Below are 27622 nucleotides of genomic sequence, written 5' to 3'. Positions count from 1 at the left end.
TGTCTTTGAAATGAGTGGCAGGCGTCGAGAGTGTTGTGTTGAACCTACTGTCAAAGTGAACCTACTTTCCTGGAATACATATTTTTGAGGTAAGTTTTAAGGTGATTTCCAAATGAGTCATTGTTTTAAACTACTCACAATATGACTGCACATTTAGAAAAGAGATTTTGTTGTCAATTGTTACACTGTACGAGTAGGCTAAAGTTATGACAGGCTAACGTTATGTTAGCCTGTAACTATGTAGCTCTATACAGTGGTACCTTGAGTTACGAGTGTACCGACATTACTTAACACAAGTAATATAGACAATCCATTGATAATCAACAGTACTTGAGTCAAATCTTTGATATCTGCTAAACTGCAAAACATCAGCAGCAAACAGCAAACTTTCAGGCCAGCAATAAGGGACTTTGTGTATGTACATGAGTGTCAGAGCAGCTGTGTATGTGTGTGTGTGTGCATGTGTGTGTGAGGCGAGGTGAGTGAGGATAGAGCAAGGTGAGGCAGTCATATGGGTGGCTACGCCACAGGACATTTAAGATGGCGGTCAGGAGAGGCTGGATGTACATGGGTTCCGGGACCTTACACATGACAGTGTCATGCAGGCAAATGGAGGGGTGAATGAGCCCGTCGAATTCGAACAAAGAGATCAAAACAGGGTAGTGACCTGCGTGGTTAGGGCACAAGTTGCGGATCCTACTAAGCCAGAATCAAACATGTCTTTCACAAACAGGTCGGAGAGGTAGATATATGCGTTAGTGAACGCCTGAGTCTACTAGAGCTGGAAGTCTTAGAAGGGGGACACATATGTTGAACAAGTTTTCTCATCAGTACTCCCAACTTTACAGATAAACCTGATCTTTTGCGTGAATAGAACAAGAAAGCCAAATATGAACGTAGAGACAATCACAAGATCGCAATCTCTTCAGGCCTTCTGTTTGGGTCAAATGTACTCTCCCTAGTTGCATAGGCTCATCAGGGGTTGTGGAAGCTGGCAGAGCAGTCTGGGAAATAGGAGACGGAGATTAGCAATGCTTAGCAACCAGTGGGAAAGAATTTATGGACCATCTGTCTTTCTTAGGTGATTGGCAATCTTAATGGATAGTGATATTAGCTCATCTAAAGAGTTTGGGGGATCTTCGGGGCCAAATTTATCTTTAATTGAATCATTGAGACTCTTCTGAAAATGGTCCTGGAGAGTCTTATTATTCCAACCAGAATCAGCTGCCAATGTCCAAAACTCCACTGAGAACTCAGCAACATTCAACGTCAGATTGTTTAGCAATTTTTTGCCAGCTTCCCTACCCTGAACCAGGTTATCAAAAACTTTCTGAAGTTCACTTACAAATGCAGAGAAATAAAAGGATTTGTTATAGGAAACCTCTGCATCTACCTAGCTCCCTAGAATATGAATTAGGATCAGGAACATGACCTTCTCGACTGGAAAGAGGAACTGTGGGTGTAGGAACTGTTTCCAGGGCAAGTTGTGAGCAGAATGCTGAGAACATCAGTTATTCAATAAGGATATTTTGTCTGTTAATTCCAGCATTTGCAATCGCATTTCTTATTTATTTAGTCTGCATATTTTTAATATTTGTGAATTTTGTCTAAGCATGTTACCTTGAGTGGCTACAGCATAAAACAGGTCTCCAGATCAGTTTTCTGGGTTCTGATCTGTAGGGTCAGTGGTTGACCAGATCGTTCTGTCACAAGGGATAGTTCCGGACTCAAAGAGTAGACAAAACTCTAGTATTAAAAATCCAAATAGTTTATTGACAGGAGTTAATTGGATGGTAAAGAGTTTTAGTCCAGTAATCCAAATGAATGCAGTGTTTCCCGCAGGAAATTGCTTAGTCAAGGTGGTGAGTCGTCGGCCGGGACCAGGGGTTTTGCGCGGATAGCGTTCCGTCGGGTGGCGGGGGGGGGGGGGGGGGGGGTACTTGGAATGGGACAGGGGCTGTTAGAGCAATCACGAAGCTGTTTAAGAGCTGTAACACTTGTTTATTTACATTATTAACTATTTACATTAACAACCAGTAGGTGTCGCAATTCAATGTTATCAATGCTGTCTTTTAATGTCTGAGCCTGGCAAAGCATTATTACTTCAGTTTAAAAAAAAAAAAATATATTTTTTTTTGGGAACGTTGGCAAGGCGGCAGTGCGAGTTTGCTAAGGCGGCCGCCTTAACTATAATGCGCTGCGGGAAACACTGGAATGTTCGGCGAGTGGCCAGATGGTTACATGAGCAGCAAAGGATGAGGATGGTGTTCCTGGTTCTGGCAACTCCTTTTCCAGGACTGGCAATCCAATGTAGGTCACAGGACTTCAGATGGTCCGGCCGTGGCACCAAGGTGAGTTTCGAGGAAAGAGTTTTTGTTGAAGACTGAGATTTCGGAATTCTGGGACGCAGCGAACACAAGGCAATCAGCAGGCTTCCAACATGAGACGAAGAAAAAGGTTAGACAAAGGACAACTCAGAACTTAAACAAGACTAAGAATTGTTGTGTGTTTGGCCTTTCCTCCCAGATAGCAAACGGAAATCTAAAAACTATTTATTTGACAAAGGAAAAAGAATGTATCCTTATGTGGAAGTCTGATAAGTGGGGTAACAAAATGCGACTGAAACTTGTGACTCTGTCAGGATATAGACTATTGGCTGTTCATATACTGCAATGCTTGTCAAGGAATACTCTATTTCAATTCAAAGGTTTTACCCATCAGGACAAATTATAAAAAAAATCTGTTCTTACCAGGTCTTAAAATTATGCAAATGCAACCTTAGATGAACATGATACATGACATAATAGACTATTATATTTGTCCAACAAAAACTAAAGCAAAATATGAAGGAAGTTTGTGAATAAGTCCACCCTTACTGATTCCTTAGGAATTAAGAGGGTAGGTAGCAGCCAGGTGCTACAAATCAAATGCATTTGATTAACTAATCATCATCCAGTGTGAGTACGTCTATCAAATCAGAAGTTTTGGCAGTTGGCTGGTCTGGAGCATTCAGGTGTGTGTTAACACAATGCCAGGGAAGAAAGACATCAGCAATGATCTTAAGCCGCATTCGGACAGAGCAGTTCTAAGAACGCCATTCTAAGAACGGTCCTCCTCGAATTTCATTCTGATAACTGTCCTTCCCCAGTGGATCTGTTTCAGTTTGCATTCGCACATGAGTTGGGACCAGGTCGGGACTGATGCGACGCAACCGTCTGCGACGTGTTACTTTAGCGCCACATTCAACAACAAAACAAAACAAAACAAAACCTGCAAAAAGTAAGGAGAGAAGCAAAAAACACCACCAAGTAGCTAATATGGAGAGCGGGGAGGCCACCGTGTTCATGGTCTGCATGATGGTAATATTAATCATGGTCGATCACATCCCGCGTCTAACATCGAGGCTGAAAGAGCACACAGAGAGAGTCAGGATCGAGCGCAGGCGATACTTCTTTGTTTCATGAAGGAAGGAAGGAGAGCAGAGCGCTGCAGACAAAGGAGACGACGTGTAAGTTTAACTTAATAAACACGTGCAGGTTGTGTCCGTGTCGAATGAGTAAACATTTCAGCCATGACAACATGACAAGGGGCGTAGCTACCAACCACCAAACACCTACGTCAGATGTGTTCCTATAGAACCCAGAAAAGACCCAGCTTTGGAGAAGGAGCTAAAATGGTTATAGGAACTGAGGGCGATGGTCCCGAGTTCCTGTATGTGCGAATGCGGGAAAAAACGGCCCAGTTCCTTAAAAGGTTATAGGAACTGCCAAAGGTTCCTACAGTGCGAATGCGGCTTTAGAGAAGCAATCAAAACAGGTCAGATCATGTAATGCTCAGAGAAACTGTAAGAAAACCCAAGAGCTACATCTCTGACTTTACAGGCCTCAGTTAGTATGTGAAAAGTTCAGGACAGTACAATTAGAAAAGAACGGAACAATTATGGCTTGTTCGAAAGAGTTGCAGGAGAAAGCCTCTCCTCTCTAAAAAAAAACCCATGACAACACAGCTTAGGTTTGCAAAGTTACATCTGAACAAACCATAAGATTCTGGAGCAATGTCCTTTGGAAAGACGAGACCAAAGTGGAGATGTTTAGTCATAATGCACAGCAGCATGTTTGGAGAAAACCAAACACAGCATCTCAGCACAAATACTTTCAGACCAACTGTCAAGCACGATGGTGGAGGGGTGATGATTTGGGCTTGTTTTGAATCCACAGAACCTTGCAGTCATTGAGTCGACCATGAACTCCTTTGTATACCAAAGTATTTTATAGACAAATATATAAACTTTATTACAGGCTCTAGGCCCAATAGGAGGACATTCAACATATACATAAAAAATAGGCAGTAAAAGAAGAGAGAAGAGGGAAAAAAAAAAAACAAGGAATGATGTATGTACAAACATACTATCAGTCATGACAGTCTTAAAAGGCAGCCATACCAATGCTTCCACATATAGGATTGATATCTGACAGAGCTGCATCTGGGGCTTGTGAGAATCCTTATAATACAGTTTTGATACTTATCCAGACGACACATGAACTTAAACATTAGGTTCCTTAAGAGAGCCTGTAAAGTACTTAGTCCTGAGTCACAAAATAGTTTACTAGCACTGCAACTCCTAGGCTTTTTCAGCAATATCCTCAGGCAGTCATTATATGCTACTTGGAGTTTATGCAGGGTCTCTTTTTTGTAGCTGACCCATAATGGGGCTGCATACATAGGAGTACAGTAGGCATGAAACAAGCTTACTTTCACATCATCAGAACAGAAATGAAATTTTCTTACTAACATGTTTGCTTGGACATACAGCATTCGTCTCTGCCTAAACATGTCAGCATCATCTTCCAACTTGTCAGTGATAATGTGCCCAAGATATTTTGTACTGCTTGATACACATAGTGATTGCCCTGACAGGTAAAACGTTGGGAAGAGCACTTTATGATCCTCCTTGGCTCTACATATCAACACAACACTCTTTTTTGCATTGTACTGTACATCAAACTCAACCCCATACTCAGAGCACACATTCAGGAGCTGCTGAAACCCAACAGTGCTGGGGGACATAATAGCCAGGTCGTCTGCATACATCAAATGGTTTAAAACAGTGTTACCTATCAGACATCCTGTCTTACACCTCCCCAATTGTTTGGAGGTTGTCCATGTATAGGTTGAAGAGGGCTGGAGATAGAAGTCCCCCTTGTCTAACTCCATTGCCTACACAGAAATGAGTAGATAGACTGTTTCCCCATTTCACCTGCATATGTTGATTAGCATACCAGTAAACCAGAATACGTATGATGCTTCCAGGTACATGAGTTTAGTGAAGAGCTTATGGTGATTCACTCTATCAAACGCCTTTTGATGCAATTAAACAGAGCTGCATAGTGCTGCCTCCACTGCTCTGCTATATTGTCAGCACCAGATACCCCATCAATGTGACATGGTAGTACTGCTTTGGCCCTATTTGTAGATTTTACCTCTTTCCAGAACTCAGTTACATTATTATCAAGCAGGTTAGTTGCCATAGAGTGAGCTCTTAAGGCTTGCTCATGTTTCCCTACAAAGCGCACCGCATATTTATATCTGGCATTGGCAAGTTTCTTATGCTCCAAGTCTGGTCCATGTTTAGGCCGCCCAGCTATAACCCAGGCCCTATGAGCCCTCTTAGCAGCTTCTTGATGGTCAGCTACATACTTGTTCCAACCAGGCTTGATGTTGTTAACCCTTTTGGGGTGAGTGTGTAGAGGTCTACTGGCCTCCTGTATAGCACTCACTATGCTGTTGTACATTTTACAGAGATCATTACAGTAAGTGACATTATCACAGTTAATATCTGGACATAAAATAGCATTCATTGGCAACTGTACCTCCCGCAGGAGAACATCTGACCTCCACAGTAATACAAAACATCTTCTTTGGATAGTTTAGCTCAATTTACTTTAAGCCTGTTGGCGCCATCTTGTGTTGAATGGCTGCAGTCAGGTAGTTTGTCAACATTTATCAACATTGAGACAAGTAAGTGATCAGTGGTGGTGAGCTCATATAAAATTTCAACTTTTTCCAGACTTTCATGGGCATCGACTGTACAGATGACATGATCCAGCCAGGATGTTGTGTGCCATGCCTCACTGACATAAGTATAACCATCTACAGGGAGTAATTTCATACTGGAAAGAACCAGTTTACTGTCATGACAAAACTGCTTCAAGTGCTGACCAAACAGAGATTTCTCATCAGAAATGTCTCCATTCAAATCACCCATCACAAAAACATTTGCAAATGTACATTCCTTAATATAAGAGTTTAAAAAAGCCAATCTATTCATATATTCATCTTCATTCTTATAGCTGTCGTATGGGGTATAAACATTTAAAATGATAAAAACATTCATATCATGCACAATTTTAATTGCAATACTCCAGTCCACCTGTAATCTAATAACACTAATCATTGGGTCATATTTCTTGCGCCACAAAATGGCCACACCTCCAGGTATTCTGCCGCGCAGCACTCGACTGCTCAAATCTGTAGTGGACTCTCCTGCTCCATGGAAGTCACTGTGTACCGAGTTAAGTTTATCCAGGTCCTGTATGGCTAAAAATGTCTCTTGCAAACAAAGGATGTCCGTGGTCTCCAGTAACTGGTCAACAACAGCACGATGTGCTCTGTCCCCAACAGACTGTCCTAGGCGTAAGCCTCGGGAGTTGTAAGACACCACTCTAATCCCCATCACTGTGGCTAACAATGGGCTTCATGTACCTCAGCCCCTGTTGAAGGCACATTCATCACTACCATTGACCCCACAGTGGGCTTGGGTTTGCGTGCCTCATAGAATCAATGCACAAAAGTACCCTCAGGCCACAGCTCTGGATTATACATTTCACTCACTTCTTAACATTCTGCAGTTATTTTAAATGAACTGAACCGACTTTGCACAGTTTCTACCTTTTGACAGGTTACCTTGCGTCCAAGTTTGTTTTCCATGTAGTTGATTAAAGTCTCTGAGTCTAAATCAGGTGAGAATTTTGTTGTAAACACACTCACCAGCTTAGACTTTATAGTTTGAATTTCTCCACTAGTGCCAGTCCCAACAATACCACCGGTCTTCTTCCCTTTGGGATGATTCGGATGAGGCTTGGTGTTTACAGCAGCATTTTCAGGAACCTGTTTACAGCGGTTGTTACTCCAAGTGCCCTTGGCCAGGATCCAGGGTTGGGTAGCAGCCACGTCACTCCATGCCACATTAGGACGCACTTTTGTGCTGCTGGTTGATCCATCCAGGCTTGGGGCAAAATTATCCACCTTCTGACTTGAGTCTTCCTCTGTGATCTGGCTCTCCAAGCCATCTTGGGTCTTCTCACAGGCTTGGTGAGTAGTGACTGTCTGACTTATTCCAGGCTTGTTTGTTTGGGAAGTAGGCCCTCTCTCCTGATTTGCTCTAGGCTGCTCAATAATGCCCAGACGCTGGTTTATGTCTGCAGTGATAATTCGCAAGTCATTGCAGGTGTTTGTCTGTAGGGACACAGCTTGTTTCATGGTGGTAATATCTGCACCCAGTTGTTCAATCTTGCCAAGCAGACAGGAAACATCCAAGCTGTTAAAGGTCACAGGTGGTAGTTCATCAAGATTGTGGGAAACAAACCGATGAACATTCTCAACAGCTTCATTGAGGAGTTTAAGACAACTCCTGACGTTCTTTGAGTCTTTTTGTGGCCTAGTATGAGCCACTAACTTGCGAGTAATACCAGGGCATAGTTCAAAAAGCAGCTGGGTGGAGTTTGTAATCCATTCTGATGCAAAGTGGTCCACAGCCATCAAAACAATCTCATCTTGTTTCACAGTTTTGATCTTGATAAAAAGAAAGTTTAAAAACTCATCTTCCACAATGACTTTTCCTGAATCTGTGTGGTATATTTCAGGTTTTGTCCGAGTTTTGCTTCTGCCTGCTGCACCTGCACATGCAGTGGCAGCCATCTTGAACAAATGTTAGACTGTCTGACAGTTAAAGCTTGGCTGAAATTTGATCATGTAAAAATCAATGTCCAGACCGCCACCTGATTGAATTGCTGTGGTGCGATTTTAAGAGAGCTGTACATAAAGAAATGAGAGATGAGTAATGAATCCCTTTACATTGAATTCTTGCTTTTTCTTATAATGTTGATAAGAAATCCTTGGTCTTTGCAGCTTTGAAACACATCTCTGTCACATTCATTATGGGGTGCCGTTTGTAAAGCGGCTCATGCTGAAAATAACAGCAACATTTTGTCACATTTAGCTTCAAACAATGTTTAAAAAACTGGTGCGAATTTTTGAGCTTCACTTTTTTGCACATTTACAACAATATTTGTCAACTTAGAGATATTTTAAATATTTAGATTTAAATACTGAATCTAAATCTAAATGTTAAATGTAAATGTAAATGTTAAATGTAAATCTAAATGTTAAATCTAAATGTTAGATTAGATATTATGTCATCGTAATTAACGTTACTTACGTTTAACGCTATTACAGCGGGGACTGGTACTCTCTCTCATTGTCTCTTGCTGTTTTTTGTTTCTTCTTCATATTTTGAAGGTTTCCCAGTATTACAGGCTTGAGGAAGCAATGGGATGTTGCTATAAGACGGGAAGGTTTGTTGCGACTGAGTTGTCAAAGCTCTGTAGCAAGCACTTCAAGCCTGATGATTTTGACAGGACGGGTGAGATTGTCAGGCTTGGAGATGATGATTGTATCATTTGTGGTGTCTGTGTTTCACAAAGGAAGGCTGCACCACATCGCAAAATTAACTACCCTGGAGTTACAGAGAGCCAGCATATGTGAGAAGCTGTGCAAAACAGTTAATTTTCAAGGGTTTTAGCTCCCCAGCCCCAGTAGCAAGCCTAACAGGGTAGTGTAGGACGCTGGAATGACCTGGAATTATAACGCTTACTTTTCTAGGCCTTTAAAAAAAAATGTACTGAGCTGGTACAGTATATATGTGCAATATTATATTACATATAGCCTACTGCGTCAATGGTTACTTCCACCATATTTATAATTCCACCATTTTTAGAACTGTATCTTCTTTCTAATATATTTATAACTGTTTTTACTACTCCACACTTTATATATTTTATTCACAACACTTTACTTTACATTGTTGTTTTTCTTGAGTGCCAACAAAATTTTGTTGTAGGAATACAAATAAATAAAAAAAATCCTTGAATCCTATATGGGAGCTTGTATGTATATGTCTTAAAGAAGGGTTGTGTGTGTGTGTGTGTATGAGAGAGAAGTAAATTCAAATGAACAATCAAACTTGTTTCTTTATTGAAATATAAAATTTATATTTAAATTAATTTATACTTGTATCAATATGCCATAGCCTACCATATATTTTTGTTAAAGAGCATAATACAAAGTCTTTCAGAATGAAAGCACGTATTTTTAATGTGTGACAGTATCCTGTATCATAACTAAATCTCTGCCGTTTGTAACAAACCAAACCTGTCAAGGTTTGGGTGATGGGTAGGACACGTATGCGGACTCAGAGGATGTAAAAAGTAAACTTGATTTATTCACCAAAAAACATGGATTAACAAAAAGCGCGGCTGAGCTGGATAACAAAAAACCTAAACTGTGGAATAAATACTTGAGACAAAACAAAACAAAAGACTTGACGTAACATGGAAAAACACTTAACTTGGCTTCGTGGCATGAGGGGTGAAACTCAGGAATCAGGGTAGGTAGGTAGGTCAGGAGGGTAGGTAAATATCTCACAAACTGGAAGGGGAAACCTGGAAACTAAATACTGAACAGGGTGATTGATAAATGAGTGCAGCTGAGAAACGATGGACAGGTGAAGTGCATGAAACTAATGAACATGGGGACTGAGGGAAAAACAATGGCAAAATAAAACATGGCAAAACTTAACTAAACATGGACTTAAAAACTAATACATGATTAACACATGATAAAACACCAAACTAAAAACATGGGGAGAAGTCCCATGGGCGTGACAAAACGTCGATAACGAGGCTTCTATGGCATTCACAGAGGAACACAAAGGTGCTTTGCGGTTAACATTACAACAACCTTACAATTAAAATATGGACACTCACTAAAGTGAAGGCGAATTTAGAGCCTTTTGTACACAAACTTGATTTTGACACACCTTTTTTTTTTTTTTGACAAATATCTTTATTGATTTTTTCTTTTAATGAACAAACAACCACATACAAAACTAGAAATGCACTCAGAGAGTGCAGACCTCCGCCAACCGCCAACCTACCTGTGGATAGCGAGCCATGTATGGACATACGTTCCTGATGTGGGCTACTTGTTCTTTGGCGCTGTCAGCAGAAGAGGCATTCCCTTCTCCCTATTCATTATTGAACAGCAGTGTTCGCCGTTATTAATTATTATTAATATTATTATTATTATTATAATGTTTTGTCGGGAAGCAGTGTTCTGTCGGGAAGCAGTGTTCGCCGTTATCATTACGCTATATGCAGTTATGCACACTGGCTTGCCGTGCAAGTAAATCCGCGCACTATGCATTCTGTCTGGCTTTGGGCACGCTACATATAGCACGCTACAGTTATGCACACTGGCTTGCCGTTGCAATCTTTTGTTGTGCTAATTACAGCAAATCCGCGCAATATGCATTCAATCCGCGCACTATGCATTCTGTCTGGCTTTGGCTCTGTTTGGCTTTGGCACCTTGAGGTCGCGCCACCTTGTGGCAGGTCGCAAGATTGCAGCACGAACAGACGAACATTCAGACAAACTCGGGCGATCACATAACCTCCTTGGCAGAGGTAACAAAGCAACAAGAACAAAATAAGGCACATTAACAGACATAATCATCAAGCACAACAGTAACATTGATTTTGCAATGATACTGTGATAGAATTGAGAACACACCTTGCCAAACAACACAGATCTACAGTACAACAGGACAATTGAAGGCATTGAACTCAGAAACTTTTAACTTACTGGCTTTTCAAAACAGAGAAAAGAGCCCACTACCACAGGGGAAAATGCTGTAAAAAGCAGGACCTTGTTCTGGTTTTCCAGTGTACAAAACAGCACTTAACAGTAACAGCACATACTCCCATCCCATCACATTTGAGATTCCTATTCTAGACTTGTGTAAACAACTCTGGGAACCCAGCCTCTAGAAGATCCTTCAAGAGATTCAAACTCCATCAATGTGGGCCTCCCCTCTGAAATCAGTGACACCTCCGCGAGCCCCCCCCCCGGCCATGAAATTATTTATTTATGTTGTTGTTGTTCAGCACTTTGTAACTTGTTTTTGAAAAGTTATGAAATTAGTAGGCCATTTACTTTACCAATAGACTGCTGATTTTACGCCCATATCTCCGAACGAATATTATTCTCACTTCAGTGTGAAGGATGGTGCTGCGCCCGCTGTGCGCACAGACGACTTATACGGGGCTGCTGAGTGGAGAAGAATAGGCGGAGGTCATCTTCCACTGCAGGCCTTGAACGGTACTTGTTCTTGATGTACCGCCCTTCTCATAGGTGGATGAGAAGGGCGTGAGCTTCACCATAGCTTTTTCCGTAAGGGCAGTGGTGTAGTCTACGTTGAACGCAGGTATACAGCGTATACCCACCTCTTTTTTTGGGGGATTTCCGTATACCCACCTAAAATGCTCAGTATACCCACCTAAAATTCGTTTTTCAATATTTAGAATAGCACAGCCACGTTTCATCAACTACCACTTCTCATGGAAGCCTTATTATAATTTAACAATACAACGACAACACTTCAAGCGATAGTTCGGAGTAGATTCAACCTAGGGTCATTTGAACCGTGATATCCAGCCAAGTAGCCCACCCGAAGTTTTTTCGATTTTGGCTGAACATCAGCTGAGTTACTGAGTTATCCCGAATAGCTTCGTACAAGCGTTAATGGGACCTGGTCCGTATCTCCAAAATTACCACACTAAAATCACATGTCATGACACCAAACTTCTACAGTAGTACAAATATGGTCTGTACTCACAAAACGATGCATTTGGAAGTTTGAAAATAGTCCAGGAGTTTATTATTATCAACACAAGCCTAATAGCTTTTCTGCTGCTAAAGCTGCGTCGACGTCACTTCTGGAGCTGGGAGCTTCAAAGTAAGATGAGGGTTGATCTACTACTGTAGACAATTAAGTATATGCTATATTCTACACGGTTTTTTATGAATTTTTATGTTGTAGAGTTGTGAATTTATTATATCAATGGAGAAATTGAGCAGCCTTGCTTTGTTGTCTACAGTAGTAGATCAACCCCCATCTTACTTTGAAGCTCCCAGCTCCAGAAGTGACGTCGACACAGGTTGAATCTACTCCGAACTATCGCTTTCAGAATAGCATTCATTCGGAAATTGCGGCAGTCAGTCAATCTCCCAGGGATTCACTATCAGTTGTTTGACAATAACGTCCCATAGAAACTCTTCTTCTTTGTATTAGTTGAAAGCGGTGATTCTCTAACGCACAACAGCGCCCCCTATAGGAGTGGAAGGTGGAAAACTAAAATGGATGTGTGTGTATATATATTTTTTTTGTATATTGCATATATAAACGAATGTAATACACATCTATATATTACAATTAATTAATTCTGACAGCCCTTGTGTATATATATATATAAAAAACAACATCTCAAGATGTGATGGTGTTCTGCTGCTTTAAAACAATCACTCTGTTAGGCCTCGCTCTATGAGGGATGAGTACAAAGATTAAGTGCCACAGGGAGTCCCATTGCCACTGAGATACACAGCATACAGTCCACACAATCAAAGTGAGTTTATGCTGTCCCTCATGCATGCAAGGGGCAGGTAAGTGCAAAGCTGCGACCCCACAAACATGTTTGTCCCTTAACACGTTAAGACAGCATTATAAATGTGCTGTTACCAGAATGGCAATGACCAAGTCGTAGTGCATTATTAAAAGCCCTGTGTTATGTCATAGTATTGTAGTACTATGGTACTTAACTTTTCAATGACTATTACAGCGCGCCACTGGAGGTACGGCGTGCATTAAGGGGCTACTATTGGTCCCGAGGGGTCCCGAGTCCCGACCCCTAGTTTGGTACCACGGGCCTATGACTGGCCAACTATACAGTATACCCACCTCAAAAAGGTAGACTACACCACTGCGTAAGGGTTTGATATTCGTTCTCCACTGATAGCCAGAAGCTTCCGATGGATACGCGCGTAATCTTCTGCTGCAGCTCCCGGTCAGCGGTCAGATCAGTCTGAGCTTCCTTCTCGTGTATGGACAGTCCGTCACTTGGTGTTGGGTTGAACAAGAATGGATTTCGAATCCACTCGTGCTTCACCGTGTCTTCAGTGAAGTATTCACCAAACTGCCTGCACATCCCTCGGAGGTGTTCTGAAATGACAGGCAGTATGGTGTCTAAAGGGAGATCTGCGCGTGTCATGACATCTTCTACGGTAGAAAACATCTCCAAAGACCCCTGGTCCACACGCGTAGCCCACAAATCCAGCTTATTCCTGAAAGCAGTAACACGTTCGTTTGCAACAAACACATTGCACTCCTTTCCCTGCAGAGATGCATTAAGCATGTTCATGCGGTCGAAGATGTCAGGGAGGTAGGCCAGTTTAGCCACCCAGTTCATATCTTCCATGTGCTGCAGCAGTGGGGACTTGGCATCTGCGAGGAAAAGCAGTATTTCCTTGCGCAGTTCACAGAGGCGAGTTAGGACTTTTCCCCGAGATAACCAACGGACTTCGGTGTGTAGAAGCAGCCCTCTGTAGTGAGCGCCCATTTCCTCGCACAAGATGCTGAACAGACGGCTGTTCAGCGCACGGGCTTAAATGAAGTTGACTATTAGGACAGCTTCGTTCAGGACCGTGCGTAGCTGTTCTGGCATCTTCTTGGCTGCCAGGGCCTGTCGATGTATGATGCAGTGACTCCAAACAGCGGCTGGTGCCACTTGCTGTATTCTGGTTATGAGGCCACTCCGACGGCTGGTCATAGCTCTCGCCCCATCACTGCATATGCCACAGCAGCGTGTCCAGTCAATGTCATTCTCTCTCATGAAATCGTTCATAATAGTGAACATTTCCTCACCAGTCGCACGGGCAGGTAGGGTACTCCTCTTTAATATCCAGGCATTCTCTGTAGCGCACATATACAAGCACTTGTGCACAGCTGGCCACGTCAGTGGATTCGTCGATCTGAAGCGCAAAAAATGTACTCTCCTTGATAGCATCAATCACTTGGTCCTTAGCGTCCAACGCCATGTCAGAGATCCGTCGGGCAACAGTGTTGTCCGACAGCGGTATAGGGTGCAATTTAGCCGCAGCTGCCTCTCCAATCATTATGGCACACATTTCTTTGGCGAATGGCAAAGCAAATGTCTCTCCTATGCTGTGTGGCTTCCCTGCTTTGGCAATGCGCAGTGCCCCCCGATAAGATGCTTCAGTGGCCTTGGAATTCGTTGCGCTAAAATCCAGAATCATTCTCTTTTCTCCTTGTAGCATTTGAAGTTTTCTTTTGAAGAACTCTGGAGGTTTTTCAACTAACTCGCGGTGCTTAGTTGTCAAGTGCCTGCGTAGTTTAGCCGGCCGCAGGCTGTCGTTAGCTAGCACCTCTCTGCAAATTACACACTGGGGTTGAGGATAATTAGTTGGTCCTGTCGAGGTAAACGCCAAATTGATATAAATATCATCGTATTTTCGCTGTTTGGCTTTACTATCCATATTGGGCTCGGGCCATTCAGAAACTGTGAGAAACTTGTCCATTTTAAGCTATGTATCGATAGTACCGGTCGATAGAAATTGACTGGTAACTAGCTCGCTGCTAGCTTGAGTGACAGCACTGTTGCTAGGTTACGTTATGAAGTTTGGCACAATACATTCTCACGCAAAATATTTAGAATTGCCTACATATCTTCTATAATTTATTTATATTTTATAATGTTGACAATTGCATAAAACAAAATAAAAGTTAGTTCTAAAATGAAATCAACGTGTTTCCTTTTTTTTTTTTTTAATCAACCTTCCGCGCCCCCCCTCAAATCATTTGGCGCCCCCCAGGGGAGGCGCGCCTCACAGTTTGGGAACCTCTGTTCTAGAGCATAAGAAGCGCAGTTTGAATATGTCAGGTTTGTACGCCGTTTGTGCACTTTTATGCACTATTTTAATATGAGTGTTGTAAAAGTGTAGACAGCATCTGACATCTTGTCTGCTTTAATTGCATAATTTCTGGTTCCACACTCCAGTCTTGCAGGTCCTAATACTATATTACCTACATTGGTAGTAACGGGCTATAGAAATGTTTAGGATGAATACATTTTTAAGACGAGATTAATTATTTACCTACTTATTTGTTCTTGCTTGTTAGTTTTACCCTTTCTTTTGGTTAGTAACATTGCATTAATTTAACATCCCTTTGACATTATTAAAGTACTATTCAATTAAATTCAGTGTTATGCTGTAATATTACAATACTACTTGTAGTAGACTTGAAAAACTTATACACTACTATGTTGTTTCAGTAATGTAGAAGTAGATATTTTGGTGAGTGATGTTACAGTATCTCTTCAGCATAGCATACTGGATTTAGTAGTAATTGTAATAGTGACTTTACAATTATTAAAATTTAAAGTAATGTCATGATAAATTGCTTGTAGTAGTGCTTAAAATGGAATACATTTTCTCTGTCACCAACACAATTGTACCACGTCCTGTTTGAACATCAAATTTAGAGTGCAGAAATGCTCTTGATGAAGACAGTTTTCCAAGTGCTATTGTATTCAGTGGATGTCAGTGATATTGCACTTTAAGGTTCTTCCCATCAGCTTCACACTTGTGAGCTGGGGTCCGTTTCACGTAGCAGGTTCAACCAACTCTGAGTCTATTCCTGATCTCTGAGTTGATCTACTCTGAGATAGAAAACTCTGAGTTTTCGGTTCCAGAAACGCTGATTTGAGTGAGGTTAATCAACTCTGAGTAAGTTCACCTTGAGTTTAGCGCGTGCACCACAACTTTAAAAAGCCAGCATCAACGGAGCCCCGATTCGACGAGTCACCTTGGCAACGGGGAAGAGGAGGGGCTACGTTTTTCACCAACCTCGAATTGGAAATCTTAATGCGCTCATACGGCGAGTTTCAATACGTTTTTAGAAATAAGTGCAACACCGCTGCAGCAACAAAAGTGTAAGTTTAAATGTAGTCCTTTGCAATCACAATAATATTACAGGGAAACTGCTTGAATGGTAGCCCATTCATTTATTTCATTTAGGTGCAATCCCGCAGGGGAGAAGCGCTCTTGGCAGCAGTTTAAGATGAAATATAAAAATATTGTTCAAACAGGTGAGACCTCGGCATGGAGGTACCTCATTTTGATCATGTTTTACACTGTAAAATAAATATTAAGTGGCTATTTGACTGTGCAGTTATTTTATTCCCAACATAATGCTGTTTTCACACACATAAACTATGTCTTCTCATCTATATCATCCATCCATCCATCCATTATCTATACACCGCTGAATCCGTCAGTCGGGTCGTGGGGGGGCTGGAGCCTATCCCAGCGGTCAATGGGCAAGAGGCGGGGTACACCCTGGACAGGCCGCCAGTCCATCACAGGGCCACATAGAGACAAACGAGACAAACAACCATACACACTCACAGTCACTCAGAAGGACAATTTAAAGTCATCATCTATATCATGTTCTGTTAAATAATTAAGCCTATTTAAACTAACACAGATTTCTACTGAGCCAACAGAAAGAAGGCAGATGCCCGTAAAACGGGTGGTGGCCAGCACCGCCACCTCTAACGGGAGGGCAGTGGCTGAGGGAATCCCCGAGGGAGTCCACCCCCAAGACACGAGTGCCTTTATAAAATATAATAGGCCTATATATGTCTTTTTTAAGCCTATTCATACAAATATTTATTTGTCTTTTATGTCTTTTTTTTCTTTTGTCCCAACACATTCTGATGGTGCCGCTCAAAAAGATAATTGTCTGTCAATGCAAAAATCTATGCGCGGGCTGATAACCATCTCCGACGAATATTTATTTCTCTGCGCAATAATGTTGCACCTTCATCCACAGGATCATTGTCAAAAGGACATGTTCGTGAAAAAAGTTGCCTCCTACTGTATCTAATGGACTTATAGAAGTAGAAGAACTCGCTCTGCTAAATGAATGAATGAGGAAATCAAATGTCGTGTGTGGCTGAAAGAGGGCGGAGACAGAAAGAAACTCAAGGTTTCTTGAATAAAACCTGGTCCCGACCAGGTTAGGTTCAGAGAGTCTGTTACTCCGGTAACTGACCGTGAGGTTAAGTTACCTCTCTTTGTGAAACAGGCTAGAGTTACCCCTCTTTCTCGGGGTTGAGTTACCTCCCTTTGTGAAACGGAAAACTCAGGGTTTCCCTCATTTCAGGGTTAACCTACTCAGAGTTTTCACTAAACCTGCTACGTGAAACGGACCTCTGATGGTGATGTTTTTATTTCTTTGTTTGTTTGTTTTTTTATGTGTCAATGCTTTCCACATGGCGAATATCCTGCTGTGAGGAGCAGATGTGTTCATGTGTGACGGCTTCAGCCACAGAGAACAGAGGTGAGGACACAAGCGGTATTACAAGAAATGAGGGGAAAGTATGTCTCGTGTGCATATTTTGTGTTGATGTGGCTTATTAGTGCCACACACTAGTCTTATAATAGTAGTTGATAGACCTCTGTTTCGAATGGGATCATGATGGTTAAAATATTTGTGCAAAATATTGCACTACAAAGGTCAGTGAAAATGTTTAATGTTACCTGTTTATTTTTCACAGTCAGTCAGTTATGTTGCTATTGTGCCAGGCCTACCCATAGACCCACAGAATATAATTTTACACACACTCAAAGATGCATAATTACAGTCAAGGCCATATAGGCATGACTATGGTCCTGAGCAGTCACATTCCACTCTCCCTCAGTTCACACACACACACACACACACACACACACACACACACACACACACACACACACACACACACACACACACACACACACACACCACAGCTCATTGACTGCTGAGGATGATGATGATAATGATGATGGGACTTCCAGACCTGGACATTAGAGCTGGCTCGCTTTTCAAATGTGACGCATTGCCACCTGAGATTTATAACAGCTTGACATCAGCATTCCTTATACAGTTCCAGTAATGAAAAGTGAGACTGTTTTGTGTGTGCGCAAAAATATAAATTCCACTGCTCTGAAACTCAGAATAGTGTTTAACCCTAGCCTGTGCAGCACTGAGGTAATGTGAAGCATCTGGACGTTTAATAAATTCTTCTGCTAAAATTCTACATTTATATGGATGGATACGACAAAACCAGATGAAAAATAAACATTAATTTTAATGCCCTATTGTCCCCACAGGAATCAGGATTAGAATATAAAATCAACATCTTTAAACCTCCCTAGTGCAGAGAACTTAAATACAGTGGAAAACTGAAGTGGCATTTCCTCCTCTCTGCTAATTCAATATCACTGGATCAGGTCTGCCCCATGTGGAAAACAGGCACAAGCCACATGCACAGGTTACTAAGTGATTCTGGCTGCTACTGGATGTGTTGGGATAGCAGCGCTGTGTGTTCGATGGTAGTGTTGATACACAGCAGCTTGTTGTAAGACAGCCAGTCTGGGATCCAGAGGAATTTCTCTCTTCCACATACTATCTCAATCACATACTAGAACGATGGCTTCAAATCAGGGAGAATGCCCATTATTTAATGCACTTTCAGACTTTACCTAAAGCCTGAATTGTAAGCAAGTTGAAAAAAAGATATTTGCACATCATATTGACAGTTAATGGTGTTGTGGAGAAAAGAGTAGTCAGACTCACTTTTGCAGCCTCTTATGGGGAATTTATTGATCAGAATGACACGGAGACATGTATGTGGCAGCATGCACAGAAATTCCCAATGACCTTAGTTTGTGAGATCTTCTTATATAATTATGTGTGTATGAGGCCCAAACCCAATCTGTATCTGGCACCTGCTGTCTGAGAATGCTACTACATCTTCGTCATTGTCTACACAGAGTTCATTCTGGTCCTAAACAATATGTGGTTTGAACAGTGTCAAGGCCCTGCTACTCCCCACAATGGCTAGAATACATCCATCCATCCATCCATCCATTTTCTATACCCGCTGAATCCGTCGGTCGGGTCGCGGGGGGGTTGGAGCCTATCCCAGCAGTCATCGGGCGAGAGACAAACGAGACAAACAACCACACACACACACGCTCACACTCACTCCTAAGGACAATTTTAGAGTCACCAATTAACCTAACATGCATGTTTTTGGACAGTACCCGCAGAGAACCCACACATACATGGGGAGAACATGCAAACACCACACAGAAAGGCCCCAGCTGAGAGTTGAACCTGGAACCTTCTTGTTGTGAGGTGACGGTGCTAACCACCACACCACCGTGCAGCTGCTAGAATACATATGCAGTGTATATATTACTCCTGTATATATATAATATACAAGTAACAGCATTCTGGAAGATTTTACAATAAACTGGTGACAGGTTAGGGTGTCTCCCATGAGAGTGGGAGGCAGTGTCATTACCTCTGATTAGAGCACTCTGATCACTCTCCCCTAGTGTGGTAATCATGTGAGCCTATCTTACGTTTACTCTGACATTGATTGGAAACCTTTCTTTGACTCTGTGGAGGATCTGCAGCAAAATCTTAGTCAACCAACTTCTAAACATAGATTTGAGCAGGCATCTGGGTTATTGTGCCATTATGTCAATCTAGAGATCTGGGGATTAATCTAACTACATCTGTATTGATAAAATTGGATTCTAATAAGTATTTGTTAACTTTTACAACTGTAGCTGATATCCTCAGGATATCCACGTTTTTGCTTTGAACAATGTGTGTTTTATGTCTTGTACACATCACTGCTATGTCATGCAATCATATTATATCAGCCTTATGACTTGCTGCTTAGTGTACTGGAGTCTGTAGAAAAATTTTTGATGTGACAATTATTGACTTATTTTCTTTTAGCAAGTCGGAGCAATTTTATGCTCAACACCATTTTTCTTTTGATTAACTAAGATTCAGTTTTTAAGCTTTATGCATTTTTCTGTGTTGACTGTAGCCCCTTTCACACTGAGACCCGCTACCTTAGCGGGTCCAAATTGCCACTTCGTCCCGCGTCGAGCAATGTGAAAGCTTGGTGTATTAGGTGACCCGTGTCGCCTGAAGCCGAGTTCAGGGGGCGTTGCCTAGTGGCAGAGCGTCACACGAAACACATAAAATGCTGGGCGTGTACAATGACGTAGGCACAAGCCATGCGTCGGAGGTAGGGTTAAATACACCTGTCTGCATCAAATTTTTCAAACCAACGATGGCGGGACACCTTGAGGACTTGTTTTTGCAATTGTATATGCAGTTCATGGAGATGTTATTTTACGGGGTGTGGATGGTCACAACATGGGATGCCGCCGAAGATTATGCGGAGAATACAAGAGCACTATGGTGGAGCATGGTGGTGTGGGAAGAGGAGCGGGTGCGAGCTCCATGCTGCCCTGAATGGCAATGGGGTTGGCAGAGTGGCTTCCTCCCCACATGTCGAAATATGGCCAGTCCAATCGCCCTCTGCCACTCCTGCCGTTGTGGTCATTAACCGCATGGAACTTTTTCCTCATGGCTTTCAGTTTGTTGGTCACCTGCGTCTTGCTGCGTGGGAAACCGCGCTCTCCCATCTTTCTCGCCAGCCCTTCCAGCAGAGGTCCATCTTTCACCGTCCCCGACATGTGGCGGTAAATAACGTCCTCTGCTCGGAGGCTGAGGAGCTCGCGGACCTCCTTGTCTCCCCAGTTGGCCATCTTCAAAAATGTCTCGAACTTGAAGTAAAACAGAGTAAAACTTGTCCTTACCTGTCGCTGTTGTTCTGAATCAGCTGTCCATTCTGTCTTTTAAACTCCTCACGTCACGCCACGCCCACGTCCAACCCGCGTCAATTGCTTTCACATCAAACACAGCTCGGCAAAAAGACTAGGGTCCGACGCGGGTCGAATGGCGAGTCGAGTTGACACGCCAGTCGTCAGTGTGAAAGGAACAGCGGACACGCTAAATTCGCGAATTAAACGGGGGTTCTTCCTCAGTATGAAAGGGGCTTGTGATTTCAACGTACAATGCAATGCACAAATTATTTTGGAGCAATTCTTGAACTTAAAGATATCCAAAGAATAAATTCTCACTTCTGATAACAGCCTTGTACTCCACACTGTATGAGCTCAGGAAACAGAGTCATCAGCACATCCTGCTGATGGAAGACATTTATCATTCCTCTTAGTTTAAAAGGACACCTAATTAAGGGCCTTTTCTCTCATGGCTTTTTCTTCAATGACATATACACCCTGCTAGTTCAACGAGAAAACAAAGGAATAAAACAATACAGCTCTTGAATCTTATGCTTCTCATTTCCTGGAGGTTCAAATTAGTCATGGTTCCTATGTTTCAGAGCAGGTCTCAGTTCCCTTTGGAAGCAGCAATCACCTAACACGTCTGAAATTTTCAATAACCCACAGTACATTGTTTGTAGCTGTCAAGAGGACACACACATACTTGCATGAATTTCCACAGAGACAAACTCAGAACAGCCCCCACCCAACTAGCATCTCCACCCTGTTTTGCTTGACAGAGAAATGTGAGTGAGTGAGTGAGTGAGTGAGTGAGTGAGTGAGTGAGTGAGTGAGTGAGTGAGTGAGTGAGTGAGTGAGTGAGTGGGGAACACATCTTGGTACATGCTGAGAGGTGCTCTGATTGGCTGCTGTTTTGACAGGCATGCCTGAAATACCAGCCTTTTTCTTGGGAGAGAGGGTCGTGGAAGGGGCACACAGGCTAGTTACTGACACACATATTCACCCTACCGCTGTCTTTTTTCTTGTCCATTGTAGGTGAGTGATTCAGTGGCTTCTAACAGCAGGATCCAGACAATGTTTTGTAATGATACTGCTGATGTGAATCTCAGAATCTTTCTTGATGTGGTATAACCATGTACCTTTTGAATTGCTTCTGGCGCTGACAAGAGCAGCGGCCAATTCAGTAGCTCCGTCCGCGTCTGAGTGTTTTTAGTGTTTTAACAACACTGTACTTTGTCTGTCTTTTCAACTCTTCTGAGTTGCCTGTTAATATATATATCCCATGGATATGCAGTACTCTTTATTAGAAAACAGCAGCAAAAACCTTGTTTATTCAAGGAAGAAGCTGCTCGAGCTCCGGACAAAGAGACGTGCCAGCTCTGTTCACCCCATACCTGAAGAGCTGTGTCGGAAGTACAGAGGCTGCCGAGCTGGAGTCAGGCTAAAGGCTAAACCGTGAATGGGACGGTGGAGGTATAAGCCTGCAGTTCCCTCTGTGATTATGGGGAATGTGAACTCAATGTGAAACAAGATCGATGAGGTGGCCGCCCTGGTAAGAAACGATAAGACCTACAGGGAGTGCAGCCTGCTGTGTTTCACTGAAACATGGCTGACCGGCAACGTAGTGGATGCTAATGCGGAGCGGTTTCAAACTAGTTAGAGCGGATCGGGACTGTAAACAAAGCGGCAAGACAAGAGGAAAGGAGGGGGACTGGCACTGTATGTGAACATCAGATGTTGCAACCTGGGACATGTGACTGTGAAGGAGACGTTCTGCTCTCAGGACACTGAACTGCTAGCAGTGAGTCTTCGGCCGTATTACATGCCGCAGGAGTTCTCCCACGCCATCGTCATTGTTGTTTACTTTCCTGTGTGAGCTCACGCCGACACAGCATGGGACGTCATTCACTTCGTCGTGTCGAGGCTACATACCCAGCACTCTGAGGCCTTGATTGTTGTCTCTGGAGACTTCAACCACGTTACACTGGACAATACGCTTCAGGATTTCCACCAGTTTGTTGAATGCCCCACCAAGCTGAACAGAACAATAGACCTCCTTTATGCCAACTCTAAGGAGGCATACTCAGCCACCCCCCTCCCCCCACTGGGAAAATCAGATCACAATCTGGTGTTCCTACAGCCACTGTACAAGCCGAAGGTCCAGAGCCAACCCACAACCGTTCAGGAAGTGGTCTCCTGAGGCAGAGGAGGCTCTGATGGACTGTTTTGAGTCCACTGATTGGAGGGTACTACAGCAGCCACACAGTAAGGACATTGAGGGGGTCACACACTGCATTACAGACTACATTAACTTCTGCAGGGACACGGTGCTCCCTATTAACACCGTGCGCTGCTTCCCAAGAAGGCTCTGCTTCACAGAAGGAATTAAAGGTCCGACAAACAGCCTAAAAGAGGTCTGGAAGGGGATGAAGACCATCACAGGCTGCAAGAAGAGCCGCAGCACCGCAGAGGGGGACACCGAGAGCAAACCAGCTTAACCACTTCTTCAACAGATTTGACTGTATTGCTAATGTGTCTCCAAACCACCTTGCTCCCCTACCAATCTCCTCAACACCCATCCCCAGCAGTCAGGGTGAAGAAAGGGAAAAATTTCCACACAGTGGACATGTTGTGTGGAAAAGTTTGCTTGCCCCAGTGCTGCTCAATGCTAACCTGCTAGCTACCTGAATGCAAACTGCGGAACGGATTTAATGGAAGCGTCTCTCATCTCTGTGTCTCATTAGCCACTTTCGGACAGAGCTGTTCTAAGAACGCCGTTCTAAGAACGGTCCTCCTCGAATTTCGTTCTAATAACTGTCCTTCCCCAGGGGAACTGTTTCAGTCCGCATTTGCACATGAGTCGGGACCAGGTTGGGACTGATGCGGCGCAGCCGTCTGCGACAGTGACGTGTTACTTTGGCGCCACATTCAACAACAAAACAAAACAAAACATAGCCCGCGAAAAGTAAGGAGAGAAGAAAAAAACACCACCAAGAAGCTAACATGTAGAGTGGGGAGGCCACCGTGTTCATGGTCTACATGATGGTGATATTAATCATGGACGATCACATCGGGTGTCTAACATCGAGGTTGGAAGAGCACACAGAGAGAGTCAGGAGACAAAGGATCGAGTGCAGGCGATACTTCTTCGTTTCACGAAGGAAGAAAGGAGAGCAGAGCGCCGCAGACAAAGGAGACAACGTGTAAGTTTAACTTATTAAACACGCGCAGGTTGTGTCTGTGTCCTATGAGTAAACATTTCAGCCGTGACAACATGACATGGGGCGTAGCTACCGACCACCAAACACCTACGTCAGATGTGTTCCTATAGAACCCAGAAAAGACCCAGCCTCGGAGAAGGAGCTAAAATGGTTATAGGAACTGAGGGCGATGGTCCTGAGTTCCTGTATGTCCGAATGCGGGAGAAAACGACACTGTGGATTAAAAGGTTATAGGAACTGCCAAAGGTTCCTACAGTCCGAATGCGGCTATTGAGACACGCCTCCATTCAGGAAGTCTGTTCCACAGTTTGCAGCCAGCTAGCAGACAAGCCGGCAGGAATCAATTGTGGAGTCATTTCAGCATACAATGTTAAAGCACAGACATAACTCATGGATCGGACATTTCCGATCTGTGAATTACGTTGGTATCGGAACCCGATACCGATACTGGATCGGATCAACCCCATCCCTACAATGAACTCCACGTTGCCTACGGATGCATCCATCGGTGTATGAATGCATAGAAAGCACTTAGTTATGTACAGACTTAAGATGTCCTGTATGAGTGTGTGAATGTGGCATGTAGTGTTAGAAGCGTTTTGTATGGTCAGCTAAATAACAACTATAAAAGCGCTATACAAGTACAGTCCATTTACAATTTAACCCCTGTGGGACAACTTTCACTGTATCCCATCCATCCATCCATTTTCTATACCCGCTGAATCCATTGGTCGGATCGCGGGGGGCTGGAGCCTATACCAGAGGTCTCACTGTAATTTAGGAGATTACAAAGTCCATATGAACCTTCTTACAGGCACTGGACCATGGACTGGGAAGATTATTGCTGTCATAAAATCTGTGTCCATCACAAGAGTTCAAATTATCCTTATCCTGTCATAACAACTGCCCACTGTTTGACCTATGTGTGTTCAGTGGTTGCTACTACCCTAATGACAATGTACCCATGGAGAGGTTGTAATGTTCAACTATGAAATGATGCTCAAACTAAGGTTTGACCATGAATTTCTGAAACAAGTACATGAAAAATCAGAAGTGCCTCACAAAGGAGGGGTGTTAATGACTCGAGCCAGGCATTTTCATGGATAATTTAAGTGTGTTTGTGTGTCTATTTGTCTGTGTTTGTCCTCATTGTGTGTCTGAATAACATGACAGGTTGATGGCTGACCAGGGCAGGGAAGTGTCCAAGTTATTACAGTATCTCAACCTCCATTAGATTTAATAGCAGTCACAAGGCAAAACACTGATGTCACTGTTGACTTTTAAACAGCAGAGCCAAGTTCACATCTATCTATTATGAGATTTTACTGGGCTCACACTCATGCACACGCTTTTCTGTACTTGAACATGTGTGAAAAGTAAAGAAAATACTGAGAGATGCTTTTCCACTATAACCCATCCATTATTTCATCGCTCATCGTTTCAACACACATACTCCCACTCTATCATCATATTTCACCCTGATAAGAGTCTCATAGTCCAGGCAGAAATCCTCCCACTGGTGAGCTGAAAAGATAGAGGCCAAAATAATAGTGAGCTGTAACAGTTCCTTTTATTGGTTCTTTTTTTGGTGTGACAATGAGTACCTAAATAACTCCTCTGTATGGAAGTTTTTCTGGGGTTCTATATGAGGGTACTAAGAGGCTAAGAAGTTGATTTACAAAAAAGAAATAGCCATGTTACTGTGCAAACTAAAATATATGTTCCCTGTTGGACAGGGGCACCAAAAGATAGGTTGTGGTGATGATCCTTTTGGGAAATAGACTTCATAATAGACTACCATTGCCTTTCTGTGTTTATCCCTGAACTTGTGGAACTGAAAGGTGAGTCAAGACATTATTCTTTCCTCTCCACACTCTTCCCTCCCTTGGTCTCATGTTCCTCCCTAAAGAAGTACAATTCTGAAGAAAAAGAAAGACAAACACAGCATTCGTTATCCTCAAACTGCGCTCCCACCCTCCTCCTCCCTCCTCTCCTGGTGGCAGATGGGATATTGAAGTCTAGCTTTTACTTTTTCTACCATGCTAGAAAAGCTCCTATTATGAAGTTTGAGCCAAAATAGATACTTTCAAAGCAGTTCTATAAACTTCATTAAGCCGTGATTCTGGCACCATTGACACAAAAAAGGCGGGCCTTCTATAATAGTTTTAGGAATCATGAAATGTTCCTGTCGTCTGAAAGCACCCATTAATAATTCATTCTGAGCCAATTTGCTTTATATACCATTAAAGTACATTAATTAAAAGTAAATAAAGTATGCTTCAATTGTGAACACGAACACAAGGAACGATGTAGACAGAGGGAGGCCTGAAGGAAAGAGGAATATGTAGCTTTCAAATGTATGTGGTAAATCTTACTTTCGCGCTTCTTTAACCTAAAACAGTCCGGATATGCTGTTTATCTCTTCTCCATCATTTAAAGCAACGAGAATGGAAATTCCAGCTGTTTAATGGGTTATAAACAAGTGTAATAAAAATATATTTCTGGTTTAAAGAAAATACAACGTTTTAAATAAACGTTTTTCCAATGCAACATTCCCCTGCCAAGTGGCGGATCTTTGTTATAAAGTTATAAATCGATGGAAGTTTGAATTTCCTACGGTCTTTAAATATATCAAAAGTATCCATGCAGGCAGTTTACGGAGAGCGGATCGGGGCAGAGAGACATTAGAAGAAGCAGAGGGGAGGAGGAAAGAAAGAGGGAGGGAGCAGAAGGATCTAGAGAAAAAAGTTTGAAAAGAGAAGAGTTCCAGTGGCTGGTTCGATAGAAAAGGAACAAGCAGAGGTAGAAAAAGGAGAAAGAAGTCTTTAAGTCTCTGTGCTTGTGGATTTTCACTGCTGCAGAGGCGCCGCCGGGCACGCGCCTGCTCCCGTGTGGGTAGTCGGGCGGATTAGATGAGTTTGACTTCGAGATGAGAAGCGAGCCCGTTCTGTTCGCTTCCAGCAGGGGTGAGTTAGTCAAACTGGGACTTTTTTTTCTTTCTTTTTTTCACTGTACATTGATTTATTTGAAGTGGTCTACAAAATCACGTTTCAACGCCGTGTCCCTCTAAAGATCTATGTAACATTTAACAGTAACAAACTTTTCTTTTTTTCCCCATGAGGTCCATTACGGTTTTCGTGTGGTATTCAGGGCACGCTTATTTTGTTGTCTTGTAAAAGTGCCACAGTTTTATTTGATTATTTATGTGCTCAAATGCCTTAACTGCGCATCATTTTAAAGCCGGCGTGTCCAGCTACTCCAACGCACGCGCACACGTTGCGTTCGTCCAAAGGAGCAGTGAGTTCAAGGTATGCCTGAGATGGAGTTGAGCAGTACAGACTGCAGATAGACAGTTGGCTCTTGATTGTGTATTTTTTGGCTGCGGTAGGTTGTCAAGTCTCCATGGAAAGAGACCTTTAATGTAACTTAACTTATTGCATAATATATGCTTTATAAAGGAGAAGTCATCTTTTGGGAGTTTTGTC

General features: G+C 42.7%; 1 protein-coding gene across 5 annotated transcripts in view; it reads left to right on the top strand.

Annotated features, from left to right (window-relative positions):
- afap1 (actin filament associated protein 1) overlaps positions 1 to 27622 on the top strand; it is a 231440-nt gene that overhangs the window by 111516 nt on the left and 92302 nt on the right. The window contains exon 1 of one of the 5 annotated variants that reach the window (XM_075450686.1): positions 26815 to 27103. The exons of the other annotated variants lie outside the window; for them this stretch is intronic. Within the exon in view, the coding sequence (XP_075306801.1) occupies positions 27067 to 27103 (37 nt within the window). The 5' untranslated portion in view covers positions 26815 to 27066. Of the gene's footprint in view, positions 1 to 26814; positions 27104 to 27622 lie in introns of those variants that run through there. 5 annotated transcript variants of the gene reach the window in all.

The sequence above is a fragment of the Odontesthes bonariensis genome, chromosome 19, assembly GCF_027942865.1.
Source record: "Odontesthes bonariensis isolate fOdoBon6 chromosome 19, fOdoBon6.hap1, whole genome shotgun sequence".
Lineage (NCBI taxonomy): Eukaryota > Metazoa > Chordata > Actinopteri > Atheriniformes > Atherinopsidae > Odontesthes > Odontesthes bonariensis.
This window is presented reverse-complemented; position numbering and strand designations above follow the sequence as displayed.